Consider the following 15,611-nt stretch of genomic DNA (forward strand, 5'->3'; position numbering starts at 1 on the left):
CATTCTCAGGTCGGGTGTATTACAGCTGGTTTCTGAGTGAAGCTTCTAAATGAATAATGTGCCTTGCTCTCAACCTTCAAATTCTATTGTGATTTAGTTTACTGTACAAACTGTTGTTGTTCTCTAACTTGAAGTTGGGAATTTTTATTCCTACAGTAAGGGTATTTTTATAATATATGAACAGACATTTGAGGCTGGATAAACTCCTTACTCTCAAAGAGAGGAAGCGACAGGAGATATTAATTAATTGATTGATTAATTTAATGGCACATTGCGGAACAGGCCCTTCCGGCCCAAGCAGCTGCACTACCCAGCAGCCTGCCTATTCAACCCTTGTCTAATCACAGGACAATTTGCAATGACCAATTAACCCACTGACTGGTACATCTTTGGACTGTAGGAGGAAATCCCCACACATAAACGGAAAGAACATACAATCAGAGAATACTGAACTTAAACTCTGAACTCTAACACCCTGAGCTGTAATAGTGTTGCACTATCCACTATGCTATCGTGGTACCCAGTTTAGGCAGTTTCAAAATGAAGTGCTGAATGGTTAATTCAATGTGCCATCCCCCAGGGTAAAACACTTAACTGGTTTGGTTAACCCAAATATGCTTTGTAATATATCTTTTCCACCTTTTAATTGTTTTCAAGAATGTAGTAATCCTTCCACTGCACCGGGAAAGGAGTGGGAAGAATATGTGCAGATCCGAAGCTTAATTGAGAAAATCCGTAAAAAGCAAAAAGGTATGTGTGGCTAATTTTCTCTTTTGGGTAATAATTTGTAATGGTTTCTCTATGCATGTATTCAAACTCTGTCTGACCCCATGTCATTGTCAATTATTAACGAGTAACATTAAAATTGGAACAGATTGAAAATGGAAACCCATTTGGATGCTTAATTTGCTGTATTCTGTCGCTAAGCTATTAAGTCAAAAATAGAATAGACTTGGATAAAGTTAAGTGATCCATTGTTTGTAATATTATAGTAGAGAAAAATTCTGATAATGACTTGCATATGCAGTTATTAATGAGCACCCATACTTCTGATGTGATGAAAGGAAGATCATTGGTATCAAATCAAATATCGGCGCTCTAGTATCAATTGTTTGGTGACAATAAAGTAAAGTTAAAGTAGATGAGGAAGAATGAGCCTAAAGCACTACATTAAACAGCTCCCACAACAATCTTTTGGGGAGAGATGATTGGCTTTGTCAGCCATCTTTTTTGTATGAGGTACAACTTCAGTCAGTGATTTTTCACTCTTGCCAACTCCCCAACCAAGCACCAAGGTCCATTAATTTTACAGAAGTTCCTGAAGTCACACTAAAAAAAAATGCTGCCTTGATCTCAAAAGCTATTACTCTCACCTGAGCTCTGAAATTTGGTTTATTTATTTCTGTTTGGACCAAGGCTATAATGATCCTTGGACCTAAATAATATTAGTAGAACACAGAATGAGCATCAACTGTAAGGTTGTTAGTAAGTGCGTTGGGTACTGTTTAATAACCTCACACATGACCTCTACCAACATTCTGATGCTAAATGAGTGTAGTATGAAAGTGGTTATAACTGTATTGGAGCTATACTGCTTGTCGTGAACAAGACTAGGAACTTACCTGGCAAGTGTTTGTAAATTGAATAACATTTTAGTATAGTGCACTTGTTCCAATGTACATCCTCTAACTTCCGTCCTTTCATTGACTGCGTTTTGTTAGGTTGGATCAGAACATTCTGTATAGTCAAATTTCAGTCGGTGCATGAATTGCAAGAGTTTGTCAGCTGTGATTCTGGCTGATGAAAATGTAATTTCATCTATTTTTGAGGGGTGGAGAAGTTTGGTGAGAGTTGTCCATAGACCCCCAAACAGTTGCAATGCAGGGCATAGTATAAATCAAACATTTAAGAGGTGCATATAACAATGGTAATACTGTATGGTGTTTTAGGGGGATTGAAATCTACATAAAGGCTGAACAAATCAAAGTAATATTAACACACTGGAGGAAAAATGCACCATCATGTATAAGAAATGATTTTCTGGATCAGTATTTTTGAAGAACAAATTAAGGAATAACCTGGTTTAAGAAGGTGTTAAGTGATGATTCACTAAGATGCACTTAGTAAATGGTGATCATAATTCCATTTAATTTTATATAATTTACTTAGAAATGAAACTGGGAGTCTTGCATCTAAATAAAACAAATAATTGTCAAATAAAAGAGCAATGTCTGAATATTGGCAAAATCTCAAATCAGAATGGCAGATTAAAGCATTTGAGCAGAAATGGGGAAAATACAACATGACAGTAGTCAAGGTTTGTTGGGGAGGGGAATAGATGTATATAAAAAGTGAGGAAAAATTAGCTGAAGTTAATGTGTGTCTCCTGAGGTCTGAGATGAGAAGTTCTGCATTGTGGAAATAGAAATGTGCAAATGTTCAGTACCTCTCATCACATCTGCAAATAATGGAAAATTGCAATTGCAGAATGAATAAGCTACTTAAAAAGCATCAGCAGAAAGCTATTGAAGAAGTTAATGGAAGTGTAATAGCCCTCTAGGTTCTGATAACCTGTATCCTAGGTCTGTGGTAGATGTACAGGTTATCATCATCCAAAAATTTTATTAATTCTAGCACATTTTCCTCAGATTGGAAGATGAGAATGGAGAAAAGAAGTAGAGAGAAAGTAGGCAATTATAGTTAGCAAGACGTGTAGCAAAAATGTGGTTTAATATATTAAGGAAATAATAAACATTGCATTTAGAAAATCATAGTACTTAGCAAATCAGCATGGATTTATGAAAGTAAGTCATGATTAGCAACCTTCTGGTCGTTGAGGTTGTAGGTAATACCTTAGATGGGGATTAACCAGTTGGTGTGGTGTATTTGGATTTTCAGAAGGCTTTTGATACAGTGTCTCACAAGAAATTCTTAAATCGAATTGATTGGGCTTAAAGAACTGGAGCTATGGTCTTGTGAACTTGAAGAATGAGAGCCAATTTCTTTGAAACATTATAACTGTAACCATCCTGCAAGGCCTTCTGTTTTCTCAGACTGAACAATCTAGGAACTGCGATGATCGCCTCAAAGTAAACGGTTGGCCATTCAGGGCATAATTGGTGTGCTTCTCCCATCAGATGATGCAGCATGACCAGCATTCAGTTAATTGAATATGATGCACAAAATTCTTATGGATTGTGTATATTGTAACTCTTGTGCAAACTTGTCACTGTGCAGTGTGCACTGTGCAAAGCTACATGATCCTTTTTATAACTTTTTTTTTCAATGCCTATTACCAGATGAGTTTTGTTTTTATCTTGCTGTTTTTCTCATTAATAAGCTTTCCCTTTGCTTAATTATTATTATTTTAAGTTACTTTGTGGTTTGTGATAATTTAGGTTTATCGGTTATCTTTGATGGGCACAGAGAACACCACTTTGATGAACTACTGCAGTGGGCAGCTGACTGTGGAGCCTCAACTGAAGGTTTTGAAATCACTTATTTCCCAGAAGAGGGTTATGGTTTAAAGGCAACTAAAGACATTAAGGTTTGCCTTTTTTTTAAAAAAACCTCCTTCATATGCTATCCTATCCGTGCAGCGGTTTTGCCTGCAGACTTTAGTGTCTTTGCTAACATGTGTTGTCATTTAGTTTTGAAATGGCTGTAGTTATTTCACACCTGCTCATAACAACATTAGATTGTAATGACATCTGTCATGCTTTCAAAGGCAGCTCCAACTTCAGTTATGGTACTTTATAGTAAACGAGGCTCTGATGTACACTCAGTGGCCACTATATTAAGTATACCTATACATCTGCTCATTAATGCAAACATCTAATCAGCTAGTCATAAGACAGCAACTCAGTGCATAAAAGTCTGCAGACATGGTCAAGGGATTCAGTTTTTGTTCAAACCAAACATCAGAATGGAGAAGAAATGTGAACTAAGTGAATTTTTTTGACCGTGGAATGATTATTGGTGCCAGATGTTGAGGTTTGAGTGTCAGGAACTGCTGATCTCTTGCGGTTTTTATGCACAACAGTCTCTGGAGTTTACATGTGATGCAAAAAAAAAATCCAGTGAGTGGTAGTTCCATGGAGGAAAACGCCTTGTTAATGAGAGAGGTCAGAGGCAACAGAAATGGAAGTAACTGCACATTACAATAGTGGTGTACAGGAGAGCATCTCTGAATGCACACGACATTGAACCTTGAAATGGATGGGCTCGAGCAGTAGAAAATATTGATGTGTCTAATTAGGTGGCCACTAAGTGTATGATGCAACTGCACCCATTTAAAAAAAATCAAGTCATTAAAATCTTTCAGTTATTGGAACAATGGCCTTTTAAATAAAAGATTCATCTATTAATATGGAGCATCATTGTCTATATGCATGGAATATTTTATGTGTCTACTGGCAGTCCTATTGCATATAGTAGCATCATATTCATTTTCCATACACATGGTTCCAATGCATATACAGGAGGAAAACACCTTGATGAACTGCTTCACCCAACAATCCCACTAACTTTTGTTTTTACAGCTGCACAGACCGACCATTGTCCTGAACAGGAAACTTTTACATGGGCTGTAAACAGTGTGGTATTTCAAATGTTTTTTTTTGTTGATCTAATAATTTATATTATGATTTTTTTTGAAAGATTACCTACCTAAAAAAAAAGTCAGAAATAGAATTTTTCACAACAAACACATCTAACAACCCACAACAGAGGCAAATGATGTCAAGCAGTTAAACCAACTGACAGGCATAATGGCAAAAGTAAAACATTTTGACTAGACAATGTTGGCATCCAGCAGGCCACTGGTTTATTGACAGTGAGCTACCAACTTCTGTTCTGTGTTTGTTGTTACAATTTGTAACAGTGTTGTAACTTGAAATACTGGCCATGTAAATACGGTGAAGCTCTAAAATATTTTACAGTAAAGGTTGATTATATTAATACAGATTTCAGAATTATATTAGCATGATTTTGAAATTGTATTAAAAACATTCTAGCTGCATTTTAACAAAAGTTATGTGCGCAAGAGCGTTGTAGTTACTGCGTAGCTTAGAGGGAGCAGTGGTTTCACCGTTCTTTAAATTATAAACCAGCATTCTATAGATCTTTGAAGGTAAAGGAGAGCTTGCTTAGCAGTAATTTGGAATCAATACTGCAGTCACAATGATAATCTGCAATAATCCAGCAGAAACCAGCTGAGTAGAATTTGCAGGTGCATCAGACAAATGACAGAACATAACTTTCTCCCCATATTCAGCTGTTAGTTGGACTCTTACTGTCTGCCAGCAGAAGTACGGCCCTCCTTATCCGCGGGTTCTGCACGTGTGGATTCAGCCAACCGCGGATCAGAAAAACCCAGAAGTTCTCTCTCCAGCACTTGTTGTTTGAGCATGTACAGACTTTTTTTCTTGTCATTATTCCCTAAACAATACAGTATAACAACTACGTACATAGAATTTACATTGTATTAGGTATTATAAGTAATCTAGCAATGATTTAAAGTATGCGGGAGGATGTGCATAGGTTACTGTGGATCGGGAATCGAAAAGCAAACCAGAAGTTCTCTAAGTCAGAACAGGTACATCCGGTATTATTTAGCATCAGTAAGTCAAACATTTGTCTTAATAGATAGTATATATTTTACCTTTCTATGCATATAAAACACTTAAGAAACATACGTATTTCAATAATTAAACCACTGCATTGCTTAGTAATAATTGCAGCTTTCATTGGGGCAGGGCCTTCACATGCTCCATTATTCTCACTTTATCCTTTAAAATTGTTCCAATCGTTGACCGGCTGTAGCCTAACGCTTTTCCAATGACCGATGGTGTTTCACCTCTTTCCGATCACTTTATTATTTCCGCTTTATTTTCAATCATGATCGCTTTCCAGAGCAGAAACGCTGCGGGCGGCGGGTCCCGAGCTCTGCCGGGTCCTAAAGTCCACTGCACTGAGACAGGTTAAATAAGCTTCAGAGCTCCGCTGGGTCCTGAAGTCCACCGACTTGAGTATCCGCGTTTTCTGCAGAGGATCCCGGAACCAATTCCTCACGGATAAAGAGGGCCGAAGGATGAAAATTAAAATTAGAGTCCTCTCTCCACTGGTGTAAACTGTTGTAAAATAAATTGACATTATTTACACCGTGAGAATTTGTTGAAGATGAGCACCTGTTTGACAATAGATAGTAGGTGCAGGAGTAGGCCATTCGGCCCTACTAGCCAGCACCGCCATTCACTGTGATCATGAAGTTGGTTTATGAAGAATATGAAGATGGGACATGGAAGGCATCCGTGGATATTAGGAGAGAAAATAATGTAGTGATAAGATATTTGCAGTTTTGTAGATGATCTGGAGAGAGATACCAGTCTTTTAGGGAAAAATAGTAAAGGGCTAGACATTAAAATTACCTGCTCAGTATTGAAATAGTTAAATGTTTTTCAAATCCAGTTTATTTAAGACCTTGTATGTTCCTCCTTCTGTCATTTGCTTAACGAGTTGAGCCAGATTAAGAATCAATTAGTTTAATAAGAGAGAGAGAGAGATGGAGATAGATTTGTTTTCGTAGTTGGTCAAAGTGTTTATAATAAAGGTTATTATGACTTCATTAACATTGACTCCTTTTCTATGAATTTATCGAGATAAACAATTGATAAATACATAGAAAATATTATTGCTGCTTGAGTTAATATTTGATTTTAGATAGATAGAAAGTGAAATCATTATTTTGTTACTTTTTATCTCTCTCGGACAGCATCAGTGGAATTAGAAGCAGTGAGTGTTTCAAATCAAAGACCTTTCAATCTTTTCTATCTGAAGATTTTTTTTGCCACTAATTTATATACCTTCTCAATCTATAGAAACAGTTATGTGCATTGAAACGATTTAAATTAGTGACTTTAAATTTTGTGAGATTTCGGAGTAGTAATCTATTTCAGATGGCCACTACAGTTTCAGAGTCTCTAGCACTATCTAGAGATTTGAATCAATTAAAAATCTGTTATATCCTTGGAAACAATGTTCACGATTTTTGTTCCTTTTCAGATACTCAGTTTATATCCCATGAACGTATCTAATCATAAATCCTGTAAAATGAAAATCTATCATTAAATGCACAGTGGAGAAATTGCAGCATTGATGTTCACCAGAATAAAAGTGTCTGGTGTTGAAACCAGCTCACTCCGGCTATAAATTGGAGTTGTCAGGGGTTGCTGGGGTTGTGCAACTTGAAGGGCCGACTTCACACTGTATCGCTAAATTTGAAAACTAAAGAGGCAATGACCAAACCAAACCTAGATTTTAAAAAAAGGATTAAATTCTGTCAGTGAAGGGATGAGATGGATATGAAAAAACATTTGCAAGCAAAGTGATACTATGACAAAATCTTGGGTCACAAAATGTTTTGTGTTCATCTTTTCATGTACATCTCAGTTCTTTCCATTAGTACTGATTTTTCGCAAGATTTTAGTGAACCTCAAAGCTCATTTCCTGTATTTTTATCTGATTTTAGCCCTTGCAGTCTGCCTTATGAACTGAGAGTGCACATGACATTTCCTTACAAGTTATTGCAGTGTCTCAGCAGTGTGCATGTGCTTATCTGTGATAGCTTTTTTAATCCTAGAATTCGGCGCCTATTGTAGCCTAACAATTTAAAAATAAGGTGAGCAATAAGTAATGTTTGCATTAGTCTTCTGCTTTATTTTGTGGTCCACAGCTTTAACACATATATTTGTTTAATCCATTGACTACCCACATACCCTGCATTCCAGCTAATTTTACACATGCACAGCTATCTTAAAATGGTAGGTATTCTGATGCTGCAATTTGACACTGTGCATACATACAGTGATCTCAGCCAGTCTTTATTTAGCAGCAAGTAAATCTGAGTCTCTTAAAGGTTGGATCTTCTTTGCAGTAAAATGGAACATTTGTGTTTAATGCGCAACGATACCTCATCTTCCAAAACAAAACATTACTCAACTTAATGTGACCAAAGTTAATTCCTTACAAACGTTCTCATATAATTCCCATTTTTTCAATCAATTTCAACTATATAAGGATTATTTCCTTAAGCTGGTGGTGTGAGAGCAAAATTAATTTATGTTTCATCTTTCTGATTTGTACTTCTTTACCTGACAGGCAACTTTTTAAATATAAATTATGCACATTTTCTCTCCTGTGGTATTTTAGACAGGGATGCTGCATTTTATATATATAAAAGAAGCCTCAAAATGTTAAAATGCCCTGATGAATGCTCTTGGCCCAAAATGTCAGCTGTTTGCTCTTTTCCTAAATGCTGCCTGGCCTGCTGAGTTCCTCCAGCATTTTGTGTGTGTTACTTTGATTTCCAGCACCCGCAGATTTCTCTTGTTTGTGTCACATTGCTAAAATTTCGTTACATGCTTTAAAACTTTAAACAGTACAGTGCAAAAACAGGTCCTACATCTCACACGCTTGTGCTGAGCTAACAAATGCCTAGCAACACAGAGAATGCTGAAGGAACTCGGGTCAGGCAGCATCCCTGGGGAAAGAGTAAACAGTCAATGTTTCGGGACAAGACCCTTCTTCATGACCGAAAAGGAAAGGGGAATTTGCCAGAATAAAAAGGTAGGGGGAGGGGAAAGAGTCTAGCTGGAACGTGATAGGTGAAGCCAGGTGAGTGGGAAAGGTCAAGAGCCAAACAAGAAAGGATCTGATAGGAGAGGAGAGTGGGCAATAGGAGAAAGGGAAGGAGTAGAGGACCGGGGGAAGTAATACGCAGGTGAAAATTAAATACCTAGTCTTACTTATTCCTCCTGCTTGCACAATGTACCTAAGAGTCTCTTTAACTGCTACCCCTGGCAGTGCATTTCAGGCACCCACCAAAAGAAAAACATTGTACTGCACATCTCCTTTAATTCCTTGAAATATACCTTTGTCACCATGATATTACTTAACAGTACTATAATTTGCATAACGTCACAGTCTAATATTTTGCTCTTGTAAGTAATCTATTCCGATTGCTGGCAGAAGTCTAAGAATAAAAGAAGAAAATGTTAGATGTACTCAAGACATGCGGCAGCTGAGGACAGAAGGAAAATAGGGCCAACTTGCAAAATTGAAGCAGATTTCCAGCACCTGCAGAATCCCCTGTGTTTATAATTCATCAGGTCAATGGCCTTTTCTCATTTGTCTCTGATGAAATGGTAGTCATCTGAAAAGTGAATAGTTTTTCTTTCTCTCATTTTTTCATAAAAGTTCTTTTTCATCCTTCAAAGTTGTGAAAATTGGTTTTTAAATACATCTTGGTGTGTAGGTGTTGGGAAGAATTGAAAGGTGTGGATATTTTAACTGAAATCAGAATCTGGCTCATTATCATTGACATATGTCATGAAATTTGTTTTGTGGCAGCATTGCAGTGTAAGACATATATTACTGCAAAATAAAATGCATACATAAGTACATAGTGCAGAACAGGAATAGAGAGATAGTGTTTATGGACTGTTGAGAAATCTGATAGCAGGGAGGAAGAAGCTGTTCCTAAAACAGAGTGTGGGTCCTGTATCTGCTCCTGATCCAAAGTTTCTGATTGGACTGTTTAAATTTAATTTTGTAACTTACTGCTGAGAGTTCATGTCCTCCCTTGGTTGAGCTAGCGAAGAACAATCGACTGGACTAGTTTACAAATTTGGTAAAATATTTTCACATGAACCAAATGTCAAGCAATCCATTACTTGTATGAATGAATACATGTTCAAACATGTTGCATAGTGAATTAGCCAGTCAGAAATGTATAATCAAGCCAACTCCTACAGTCACAACACAAACAAGAGAAAATCTGCAGATGTTGGAAATCCAAGCAACACACACAAAATGCTGGAGGAACTCAGCAGGCCAGGCAGCATCTGGGGGGGGGGGGGGCGGGGGGAAGTACAGTTGGCATTTCAGGCCAAGACCCTTTGACAGGACCACAGTCTTGGCCTGAAATGTCAACTGTACCTTTTCTCCATAAATGCTGCCTGGCCTGTTGAGTTCCTCCAGCATTTCGTGCGTGTTCCTACAGTCACAATGTGTTCTGCTTGATATTTGTTAACAAGGCAGAAAGGCAGTGTAAGTAATTACTCTGGATTACTCCCTCTGCCACGGGCTGGTGTATATAGGAATAGGGCAGTAGCAGAGATGCATGAGTGGCTGAGGAAATGGTGCAAGGGGCAAGGTTTCAAGTTCTTAGATGATTGAAAATTTTCTGGGGAAGGAGTGATCAGCACAGGAGGGTTGAGTTACACCTGAACTGGAAGGGAGCCAATATCCTGGCTGCGAGGTTTGCTGATGCTACTCAGGGGAGTTTAAACTAGTTTTGCAGGGGACTGGAAACCGGAGCACCAGGTCATTAAGGGAAGGATCAGACCGGAAGTTGCATGTCAGGGAAAGTGTTGAAAGGAAAAGTTGAAATAACAGGTATGTTGGATCGGATAGTTTGAAGTGTGTATATTTTAATGCTATGAATGTTATTGGTAAGGATAATGAACTTCGAGCATGGATGAGTACGTGGAACTAGGATACTGTAGCTATTACTGAAACTTGGTTGAGAGAGTGGCAGGAATGGGTGGTTAATGTACCAGGTTTTCAAAGCTTTTGAAAAGACATAGGGAGACGTAGAACATGCGGGCGGGGGTGGAGTTGCACCACTAATCAGGATCAATATCACAGCTGTACTCGGGAGACATAGTGGAGGGGTCAGACACTGAGTCCCATTTGGATAGAACTCAGGAATAGGAAGGGTGCAACCACACTGATGGGATTGTACTGCAGACCCCCTAATAATCATCAGGACATTGTGGAACAGATATGTAATCACATTAAGGAAGTATGGAAAAATAATTGGGTTGTTGTCATGGGGGATTTCAACTTCCCTAATATAAACTGGGATCACCTTAGTGCATGAGACAGAGTTTCTTAAGTGTATCCAGGAAGGTTTCTTAAATCAATATGTGTGCAGTCCAACAAGAGGACCTGGTGTTAGATAATGGGCCTGGCCGGGTGACTGACCTTTTAGTGGATGAACAGTTGGAGAACAGTGACCACAACTCCTCAACTTTCAGGATAGCTATAGATAAGGGTAGATTCTCCTTTTGGGAGAATTTTAAATCAGAGTAGGGCAAATTATGAGGGCATTGGCAAGGAACTAAGAAACATTAATTGGGAACTCTTCTTTCTCTGGCAAGGCCATAGCAAACATGTAGAGGGTATTTAAAGATCAATTGCACAGAGTAAAGGAAAGGTATGTTCCTGTTTAAAAAGGACCCGGATGGAAAAATTAGAGTACCTTGGATGTCCAGAGAGGTGATAAATTTTGTCAAAAAGGAAAAGTATGTAAAGCTTTGGAAGTTAGGATCAAACAAAGCACATGAGGTGTATAAAGAAGCCGAAAAAGAACTGAAAAAGGGAATTAGGAAGCCAGGAGGGTCCTTGAAAATTCTTTAAGGTGAATCCCAAGGCATTCTATACATGCATCAAGCGGATAACTAGGGAGAGGGGTGGACCACTCAAGAATAAAGTGGGGGAACATTTGCTTGGATGGGGAGAATATCAGTGAGATACTTAATGAGTACTTTGCTTCAGTATTTACCAAGGAAAAGGACATAGAGAAAAAGGAGATAATTGTTGAATATACAATTATATTAGGACATTTAGAGGTGAAGGAGGAGGAAGTATTGGGCCTCCTAATGGCTATTAAGGTGGATAAGCCCCCAATGTATGATGTGATTTACCCCATGTTATTGAAGGGGGGTAAGAGACAAGCTTGCTGGGCCCTTGACCAGTATCTTCATGGCCTCTCTAGCCACAGACGAGGTCCCAGAGGACTGGCGAGTGGCTAATGTTATGCCTCTATTTTAAGAAGGGAACAAGCTAAAATCCAGGGAACTATAGACTTGTGTCAGTTGTAGGGAAACATCCTAGAGATAGGATATATGAGCATTTGGAAACTATGGCCTAAATGGGGAGATGCAGCATGGCTTTGTGCATGCCAGATTGTGCCTTACCAACTTGATTGAGCTTTTTGACAAGGTGGCAAGAGAGATTGATGAGGATAAGGCAGTGGATGTTATCTAAATGGATTTTAGTAAGGTGTTTGATAAAGTCCCTCATGGACGGCCAATCCAGAAGATTCAGATGCATGGGATCTACCGAGAATTGGCTGTTTGGATTCAGAACTGACTTGCACATGGAAGACTAGTGTAGTGGTGGAAGGGACTTATTCGAGTTGGAGGTCTGTAATTAATGGAGTTCTGCAGGGTTCTGTGCTGGGACCTCTGCTGTTTGTAATGTATATAAATGACTTGGATGAAAATGTAGATGGGTGGGTAAGTAAGTTTGCGGATGATATGAAGATTGGTGGAGCTGTGGTTGGTGTAAAAGACTGGCAAAGAATGCAGCATGATTTAGATCAGTTGCAGATATGGACAGAGAAATGGCAACTGGAGTTTAACCCAGATAAATGTGAGGTGTTGCACCTTGGTTGGGCAAAATCCTGAACAGCATCGCTGAGCAGAGAGATCTTGGGGTCCAAGTTCTTATCTCTTTGAAAGTGGCTACACAGGTCAATAAGATGTTTAAGAAGGCTTACAGAATGCTTGCTTTTATTTGTTGAGGCATTGAGTTCAAAAGTCAAGAGGTTATGTTGCAACTTTATAAAGCTCTGGTTAGGCCACATCTGGAGTATTGCATACAGTTCTGGTTGCCCACTATAGGAAGCCTTTAGAGCTGATGCATAAGAGGTTACCAGGATGCTGCCTGGTTTAGAGGGCATGTGCTATCACAAGTGGCCGATAAACTTGGGTTCTTTTCTCTGGAGTGCCGGAGGCTGAGGAGAGATCTGATAGAGATTTACAGGATTTTGAGAGGCTTTGATAGTGGACAGAGAGTATCTGTTTCCCAGGGTTGAAATATCTAATACTACAGGGCACACATTGAAGGTGAGAGGGGGTAGATTCAAAGGGGATGTGATAGGTAAGTGTTTTAGTCAGATAAGTGGATGCCTGGTATGGTGGTAGAGGCAAATATATTAGAGGCTTTTAAGAGATATTTGCATAGGCACACGGTTGTAATGAAATTGGGGGGATTAGTGTTTGGGTGTTTTTGATTTGCTTTTTAGCTGGTTCAGTGTAACGTTGTGGGCTGAATGGCCTGTTCATGTGCTGTACTGCTCTATGTTTTATAACAAATCTTTTCTCTTCCTGCCCGTTCTGACAAATCAAATGATAATTGACCTAACTACTGTGTTTGTTTAAAACGACTTTAGGCTGAGGTAGAATACAACAGAACTTTATTGTCATTACTCAGGACAACGAAACTGCAGTGCTACCTCTGTAGCACAAGTCTGTGCGATACCAATATTTCCAATGCATGCAGTAAGGCTTAATTTGAAAGAAATTCCCATATTTACATGCAACAAGTGACTTCACTAGTCCATAAATCTAGAAGGCCATTGGCAAGCCGGGGTTTAACGTTACTCAGCTGCACAATGGTCCTTGGGAGAAGCTGTTTTTCAGACTTGCTGTCTTGGCTAAGATGTTTCTGTATCTCCTACCAGATGGCAGGAGATTGTACAGACAGAGTCCAGGATGGAATGGGTCCTTAATGATGTTACGAGTGCCCTGTAGGCACCGAGAGGTGTAGATTATCTTCTGGTCCGTTAGTTGAGTCCCAATGATGTGCTGAGCTATCCAAATCACCCATTGGAGGCTTTGTGATCTGTAGTGCTGCAGCTGAAATACCACACTCATTCCATGTGTTAGTGTGCTCTCCATCACTTATCACTGTGAAATGCTGTGTTCAAGTTTTTGGGGATCAACATCGCCAAGGAGCTCTCTTGGTCCATCAGCACAACCTCGATAGTAGGGCAAGTGCTTCAGGAGAGCTAATCTGCCCCAAAAATTGCTGGCAAATTTTTATTGATATTTATTTATTCATAGAATAACTACAGCACAATACAGGCCCTATGACCCACAGTGCTGTGCCGAACATGTACTTACTTTAGAAATTTCCTAGGATTACCCATAGCCCTCTATTTTTCTAAGTTCCATGTACCTATCCAGGACTCTCTTAAAAGACCCTATCATATCCGCCTCCACTACCGTCGCTGGCAGCCCATTCCACGCACTCACCACTCTCTGCGTGTGCGAAAAAACAACTCATCCCTGACATCTCTGTACCTACATCCAAGCACCTTAGAACTGTACCCTCTCGAGTTAGCCATTTCAGCCCTGGGAAAAACCCTCTGACTATCCACACAATCAATGCCTCTCATCATCTAATACACTTCTGTCAGGTCCAAGGAGAAAAGGCTTGGCCTTTTGAGCACAGCATTGTGGGCCAAAGGGCCTGTATTATGCTGTAGTTATTCAATGAAGAGAAAATAGATAAATATTGATTTAATAAATAAATAAATAAAATGAATTGCCTGCAATTTTTGGGGCAGATTAGCTCTTCTTAAGCACTTGCCCTACTATCGAGGTTGTGTTGATGGACCAAGAGAGCTCCTTGGCGATGTTGATCCCCAAAAACCTGAACAGAGCATTACACAGTGATAAGAAAAGAGTACTAATATTGGCTAAGATTCTTGGATTTCCCTTTTGAACATACTTGATCCTATAAGCTCAAACCTCAACAACTCCTTGTCATGCATTGTGCCCTCTTTCAATTTGCTTTTCTGGAGTGGTGAATTTGGGTTCCAATTTTCGATTATGCTTCTGGTTGGATCTGATTGTGCATGGCTCAGGCAAAGTAGTTGATGTTACTGAAGATGAACCCTTGTATTTGAGAAGTGCCAGATGAAATCTTGGCTCACAGGTACTAAATCATTTTCTTTTATTTGAATAACAGACTTTGTTTCTGAGTTATGGGGGAAACTCAGAATATGAATCAGATTTATTAACATTGTCTTATATGACATAAAATGTGTTGTTTTGCAGATGCAGAACGGGGCAAGCACAAAATTACTATAAATTACAAAACTGTGCAAACAAAAATGGAATGAATAGGTAGTGTTGATGGACTTTTCATAAATTTGATGGCAGGAGCTGTTTCTAGATTATTGACAATGTATCTGCAGCCTTCTGTACTTCCTCCCCCATGGTAGTAACAAGTAAAGGGCACATCTGGATGGTGAGGGTCCTTGGTGATGGATTCCACTGTCTTGATCTTGGGGAGTGTAGTGTATTTAATATTTGAGTAATATTGTAAATATATTGTTTAATAAAACATTCTTTGTTTACAGAATTCATCATGTGTTATATGTAAGAAAATGTGTGAAGGGCATATGTCATGCCACTGTTTAATGTGAGCACCTCACTAAAAGACAATTGATTAGAGCACCATCCCAGTTTCTGTGTTTTTCTTTCAGTTAGTTTCTGGAGTTACAAAACATAACAAGGAGATTTGTGCCCATGATGGAACTGGCTGTGTCTACAACCCTCTGTAGTCTTTTGTGATCATGTGCACACCAGGCTGTGATGTAACCTGACAGAATACCCTTGACCATACAACTATTGGCATTTGCAAGAGTCTTTGACAATCTCAAACTTCTAATGACGTAGAGCTGTTGTCATTCC

General features: G+C 38.9%; 1 protein-coding gene across 7 annotated transcripts in view; it reads left to right on the forward strand.

Annotated features, from left to right (window-relative positions):
* Positions 1-15,611, forward strand: part of setd3 (SET domain containing 3, actin histidine methyltransferase) — a 167,679-nt gene that overhangs the window by 24,720 nt on the left and 127,348 nt on the right. For all 7 annotated transcript variants that reach the window (XM_059962375.1, XM_059962352.1, XM_059962356.1 and 4 more), the window contains exons 3-4: positions 658-750; positions 3,399-3,547. In XM_059962375.1, coding sequence (XP_059818358.1) covers positions 658-750; positions 3,399-3,547 — 242 coding nt within the window. The remainder of the gene's footprint in view (positions 1-657; positions 751-3,398; positions 3,548-15,611) is intronic.

This window comes from Hypanus sabinus, chromosome 2, assembly GCF_030144855.1.
Source record: "Hypanus sabinus isolate sHypSab1 chromosome 2, sHypSab1.hap1, whole genome shotgun sequence".
NCBI classification, from domain to species: domain Eukaryota; kingdom Metazoa; phylum Chordata; class Chondrichthyes; order Myliobatiformes; family Dasyatidae; genus Hypanus; species Hypanus sabinus.